The sequence below is a fragment of the Pelecanus crispus genome, chromosome 9 (genome assembly GCF_030463565.1).
Source record: "Pelecanus crispus isolate bPelCri1 chromosome 9, bPelCri1.pri, whole genome shotgun sequence".
NCBI lineage: Eukaryota > Metazoa > Chordata > Aves > Pelecaniformes > Pelecanidae > Pelecanus > Pelecanus crispus.
In genome coordinates this window covers 24,516,785-24,523,240 of record NC_134651.1, presented here as the reverse complement: position 1 = coordinate 24,523,240, position 6,456 = coordinate 24,516,785, and the positions used below count along the sequence as shown (strand labels likewise).

Here is a 6,456-nt window from a genome sequence, read left to right as displayed (position 1 = left end):
TAGAGTACATTACCCTAACATACAAGAACAAATATTTACACCTCCATAAAGTACCGAAGAATTTTTAAAAATGCCTAGTAGCTCTCAGCGTGCAAAGTCAGCAGGAACTGATTATCCAGGATGTTCACGATTTGTAGAGACAGTCTTGGAATCAAGCATTCAGAAGCAGAGTGCAAGAGACTTGGGAATTATTTCAGCCCATTTCTTTTTGTTGTTGTTTTGTTTTCTTTCTTATTTAAAATAAGTTTTGTTGGTCCATACTACAGTTCTCCTTTAAAAACACTTATCAAGGTAACATTCAGCTTAGTGCAAATGCAAAAATCTTCTAGGACCTGTAATCTTTTCGAACAGTGTGAGCCATCCAGTTCACTTTAGTAGTCCAACTTTCCCGGAGTGCTTCATCAAACTTTTGCTTAAATTGTTTTAGTGCTTCTTCCTCACTCTTCCCTAAGGCGAGAGAGTCCTAAGATTGACAGGAAAACAAGCACTGTTAGGAATTTGAGAAACCACAGTTAAGGCCTCCTTCACCTTTCAATACAAACCACATTCCATTTTTTTCTCTTTTGACACTTGTTCCCTGTTATTCATTGAGCAATACATTAGTGGTATTTTCTGGGTTTAAAGATAAAACTAAAGAAGAATTAAAGCAAATAATTTTCACCTTTACAGGTCTATGCTTGTGTATGAGCCAATAAGTAAAACACCCCTGAAATGATACAAGACGCAAGGATGCTGAACTCATTATAGAATGGTTGAGAGGAACATATATTCATAGTTTCCTTTGACCGCTAGGACTGACTACAGACCTTGTTCTACAGAGCTGAAAAAGAAAGCTTTGAGAACCATATGGAAATTTTGAGACAAATGGAAAACAAAATATATTCATCTTAGAATCAAAATTCACGTACTGGAAAAACGCTAAGTCCTGCTGAGCTGTAAATCTTACTTTACCTTGAGATACTGGATGTCCTTGACAGAGGTTAGCTCTGGAAGCCCTGCAGTTAACATCAGTGCAAAGAGTGTAATAAATAGGTTTCCGTGTTTTCGCAGAATCAAGTATGCTTCTTCACAATACTGGCGGAACCTTCATGTTCAACCACAAAGCACATGCAATGAAAACAATACATGAGAACTTACACAGTTGACAAATGTATGTAACAATTTCCAAAAATTGTTATCTGACCTAACACATGTATCGTAGGAACACAATAACAAGAGGGAAAATGGATGTCTACAGAACCTCCAATGCATTCCCACAAAAATATCCCATGCCTCTCCAACAGGCCCTTAAAACACTGGTACAAAAGACCAAAAGCTCAGAAAAAAAGTTCAGAAAGAGCAGAAAATGCCAAAGGTAATGCCAGTGTTCCATCTCCCTGAGAATTTGTTAGGTGAAGTGCCCTGATGATCCTATATAGCCAACCTACAGAGGAAAAACAAAAGCCCTATAGCAGTCCCTACCAATCCAGCCTGTCTCTGTAAGGTAATTCTTTCCTGCAAACACAGTCAAAAATTGATCTGACTCACAGATCTGGCATAAAGAGCCATCATGCAGACACCTGAGAACTTGCTCAATGTCCCCAAATGTGCCATTGCCCAGTGTCTAATCTGTACATTTCTGCATGAAACAGGAAGACCCCTTCAGACTAAGACGACAAGGTATACTTCAAAGAATAAATTCTCTCCTGGGGCATTTTTCAAGTGAAAGTGGAACCCTACTGCCATTTAAAATACTCCACATTCCACAGCTCTTGCAATAGCACAGTCACCTAATAGCCTTTACTTCATGGTTTTAAAAATGGAGCTACAGGTTGATTTGCTCACTCTCCAGGAGAGACATGGGTCACTGGCAGTTGTTTTCCATTTTTCATATACACACCATTACAAATATATGTACAGCTTCTTCTACCAGAAGTAGCCATAAGGTTTGTCAAGCCATACCCAAGTACTTAATTTTGTATCTCCGTCAATAAACTCTTCCTGTGAAAATTGACAGCAAACTGAGAGCAAAACATTCAGAATGACCCTCCTGTCAATTGGTGAGAATGATGCAGAAGGGAAAAAGAAAAATCTGCCTCAACAAGTAGGATCACAGAGGGTAGTTTTCCCTTGTCATGTGCTTTTGTGTTCCATCGTAGCTCTCTAACCCAAGATGGGAAGCGGCAGGCAAAAGTGTTGGATTACGAGCACATGGCTGTATGTGTCTAAGCATCCAAGTAAGGCCAGGATTGATTAGCACACTGAATGTGCACTGACAGACAGAAAGGGCAGAAGGGAGCCTGGTTTTAAGTCCAGTGCTTCATCTCGCTTGAACAACAGTCTGTGGAATCCCTCCCTAGTGCCCAGTGCTGCTGAAGGTAAAAAAACCAGGAGAACCTGCCATCTCCTGCTGGAGGAGATAAAAAAAGGAACTGCAACTTTCCACTGCAGAGTTGCAGTTTCTGATGTATGAAGTAATTTGAGTATATACTCTAGCTCAGATAGAGAAGTAGACAGGATTGTAAATGCATGTTAGCACACTTCCACCCAAGTACAAATGAGCAAACCAAACCCAGATAGGTTCCTGGTGTGCTGGAAATTATCAACAGATACCACCTCAGTTACAAAAGGAAGAGATCAAAATAATACTCACCGACCAAATTTTTCAGTGTTCCCTGTTTTTCCTTGTTGAATAACATGAATGAAATCATAGGTGAGTATGAAAGGTACCCGTTCCCTTTTAATTCCAAACTTGGACTTGAAGTTTCCAAGAATATGCCCAAAATCTATATGAAACAGCTAAAAATAAACAGAAGTGAAAATTAATCTCTCCAGTGAAGTATTTCACTTCTCTAATATCTCTACAGGATGCTGGTTATCAAGAACAGTTAACTCATAATGCTACTCTTCATAGCCCATGGTTTCAACCCTTTGGGAGTATTTAGTTTTAAGACATTTCAACACATATTTAAAGTCAGTGATAACATCCACGCTTTTATGAGTGACCACTGCTACAAGTCAGTGTGCAAAAGATTATCTCAGTTTTAAGCTTCTGATGTCTGCCAATAGACATCTTGTGGGTAATATCGTACAGAAAAAATGAGCCCAATGATGAGCCCATGAGGCTCAACCTCATCGTACGCAAGGGCTTCCTACATAGAGTCAGGAGCAAAGCTAGTAGAACTTACATTAATCTCAAGGAACCTGTGACAGTTCTCCCATTTTAGAATCAAAGATAAGGTCATTTCAGCTTTCTTCTACCAGGTAAAACTTAAAAGAATACTGCAAATGTCTATAAAACTCTCACTTTTATAACTAGTTTTATAGGCAGAATAATGTAAATAAAATCAGACAAGTTACAGTCGAAAGTAACAAACAAACAGGAAAACACATTTCTAAGAGTTTACCTAGGTTCTCAGTTTGGACACTTAGTTACAGCATTATGCTGGTACCGAGTTCCATATGGGAAATTTCTGCAGAGGTGGGCTGTAGAGACTAACTTCAGGAAAACTACGTTGCTCAAAACTGCAATTCATGTATTTTTAAGGATTGTCTTTTGCAAGATACTCTAAGACTACTTTCATTCAATGAACCTGAACCATTAACAGGCCTTTTGGATCTTCTGAAAACTGAAAAAGTTCTATAGAATGGCCTCGCTTGATATAGAATTGCTTACTAAACAGGCATTGGTCAGTCCTTCCACTAGTCTTACACTTCCTTTCTTTGAAGCTCTCTGCAATTCTCAGTAAACAAAGACATCAGTTCTAACAATGTGGGGATTCAGTTTTACCAATACACTAAAGAAATTAAAAGTTCTTAAGATAATTCTTGCACAACAGAGATACCATAGTTATTCTGCCTACATCAGATTTTTACCTGACCATTTTTTCTGACCATGATATTGTCACTGTGTCTGTCACCAATCCCCAATACGTAAGTAGCTACACAGTAGCCAGCACAAGACAGAGTAAATTCTTCAATGGCTCGATCCAAGTCATCTCTAAAAACACAAAGACAAACAATATTAGTGCATACTACTCATAATTCATGTCATGCCTCGACCTCAAAAAGGATTTTTGCTTGTTTAAACCAGAAGCCCATTAAGATGCTCTGAAACTAGACTTACTTGAAAGAAAATACTGTAAAAGGTAGCTATGCCTCGAGAATAGGAGAAATGCAAATATTATGAAATGCAACAACATCAAGGCTTGAGACCTATGTAGTTTTCTTGGGTTTGTTTGTTTTGCCAAATCTAGTATAACTTACTCAACAACACACAGTCAAAATGCTGCAAATGCCAGAATTTCAGCTGGATCGTTGTTTGAATTCCAAGGGCCCCATGAATCTGAGTCAGAATCTGACATACTAGAAAAATAAGTAGTAACAAACCTGCCAGAAGAGCCACACGTTCCTCAATATTGAAACAGAAACTTACAGGAATTTTGTAGCTTACGCTATAGATGAGAAAACAACTGTCGAAATTACCCTAAATTGTATTCCTTCAGCCAGTTTAAGAGAGCATCTTTGTTGAAGGCAGCAGCAGCAGCAACATTGCTACTATTTAACTGAATGTCCGCAATGGTTTCTGAACTAGAAACAGCCTCAATAAGGCCAGAGTGATCTCCAGTTGCTAAACAGCCATATGGCAATATCCTGAAACAAAACACAAATTCACATTAAAAATAGTAAGAAAGTTTCTTTAGTGTATCAATATTCTGAGAGGGCTGAATACTCACTCTCAAAGGTTAATCTACAGATATTGTTTGCAAAGTTAAAATACCAGCAATACATTTAAACCATCAATTTTTCCTATTACGCACATATACGTAAAAAAAGAAATTATAAGCAACCCTAATTTTTCCCTTCTACTAAGGAACACAATTACTTGTAATTTTACAGGAGAAACCATAGAGGGAGCTCTTTATTTTCATCTGTTAATTTACTGATTAAACAGACAGTAACTTACACTCGTGTTCATTCTAGACTGAATTCTTTGTATAAATGGAAATGAGGATCTTATCGTTTTTCCCCATTCTTCCTACTTCAACTTAAAATGCTGGAAATCCTTTTCAATATAAACAAAATACAATATTTTCCAAGTCTTACTAATTTTAAGCATAGCAGCCTAATGAAAAACAGGAATACATCTTTTAACCAGCCTGGTATGTAAAAATATTCTCATGCATTCATATACTATGCCTAGTAAAAATATCTACAACAATATCATTGCATTAAAATAAGACACAGATAAAGATATGAATCAAGGAGATACACGTCTAAATAGATAACTGTATTTTTCCAAAATGTTTCCTCACTCCAGATGCTTAAAATGCTAAACAGAATGGCAACTTAGATGGGAGCTCAATGTATGCAATGGAAATGTAAAGCAAACTCTTCAAAGGCATTGCATCACAAATCGGGGTGTCTGTTCTCACGCTAGGCATCTCAGGTCAAGAATATTATCTCAATTCTGGTCATGGATCCATGTATAAAAGAATGGATGCCCGTGCAAATCTAACTCCAGTACACAAGCTATAGGCTAGCACTCACTAACTTACGAAGTTCTATAAAAAGTGCAGGACATATTAAAATTTGTGTGTGTGTATATACACACATGGAAAAAAAACGGCTAGTGGAATTGTCATCAGTATTTATATATAAAACAGATATTAAGTTTGATTGCTACAAAGCAAAACAACATCTCTTAACTGACACAGCCTATTATCCCAAGCCATAGAAGAAAAACAAAATTCCAAATGAAATTAATTGGAACTTTTGGGCATAACAGCTATTAGGTAACTGAACAGTTTCTCTACCTCAGTGATAACACACAACTGAAGCGGTGCAAGTACTAATAATTATATAGTTGGGGATTCTTCTCTACTGGCTACAAAGCAAACTGAAAACCAGATTCAACAGGGTATTTAGAGAACTTCAAAACAAAAACAAAAGACGTGCAGATTTGGAACCTTCTTCCCATTTCTATTCTATTTCCCAATTTAAAACCCCAACTCTCTAGACCAGAGAATTCTCACAATGAACAGAAGGGTATCTGTAATTACCGAACACCAGCATTCATGATGCAAGGAAGCACTGCCCATCCTTATCACGACACGACAAATGTAAGCCAAATATTGCCAGGTTAAAGTGCACACTGGCCTTCTTCCATGGCATTTCAACCCACCCTACTTGCAGCTTAACTGGGCACATGTCCAACAACTTCCCCTTCAAAAGCAAGAAATGATGAAAGCCTTCAGCCCCTTGAGGGCTGTGTGCTTACAACTGGAGGAAAAAACATCCTTGTCAGAGAGACAGTTTGACAGGAGTCAAGTTAGGGACAAATCCTCTGGGCCCTTTCCATCTCATCCTGGTCTTTCTGACTTCAACATCTGTGAGCAGGACACGCTCCCTGCTTCTTAATGCCAGTAAAGACCACAGACAGATCAATGCAGCAATCCTGGGCAGGACAGAAAATTT

At 38.0% G+C, this 6,456-nt stretch overlaps 1 protein-coding gene across 2 annotated transcripts in view; it reads right to left on the bottom strand.

Annotated features, from left to right (window-relative positions):
• Positions 1–222: 222 nt before the first annotated feature.
• PIK3CB (phosphatidylinositol-4,5-bisphosphate 3-kinase catalytic subunit beta) overlaps positions 223–6,456 on the bottom strand; it is a 45,656-nt gene continuing 39,422 nt past the window's right edge. For both annotated transcript variants that reach the window (XM_009484300.2, XM_075716305.1), the window contains 5 exons: positions 4,465–4,632; positions 3,856–3,979; positions 2,633–2,778; positions 952–1,084; positions 223–463 (listed from right to left, as the gene is read on the bottom strand). In XM_009484300.2, coding sequence (XP_009482575.1) covers positions 326–463; positions 952–1,084; positions 2,633–2,778; positions 3,856–3,979; positions 4,465–4,632 — 709 coding nt within the window. In that variant the 3' untranslated portion in view covers positions 223–325. The remainder of the gene's footprint in view (positions 464–951; positions 1,085–2,632; positions 2,779–3,855; positions 3,980–4,464; positions 4,633–6,456) is intronic.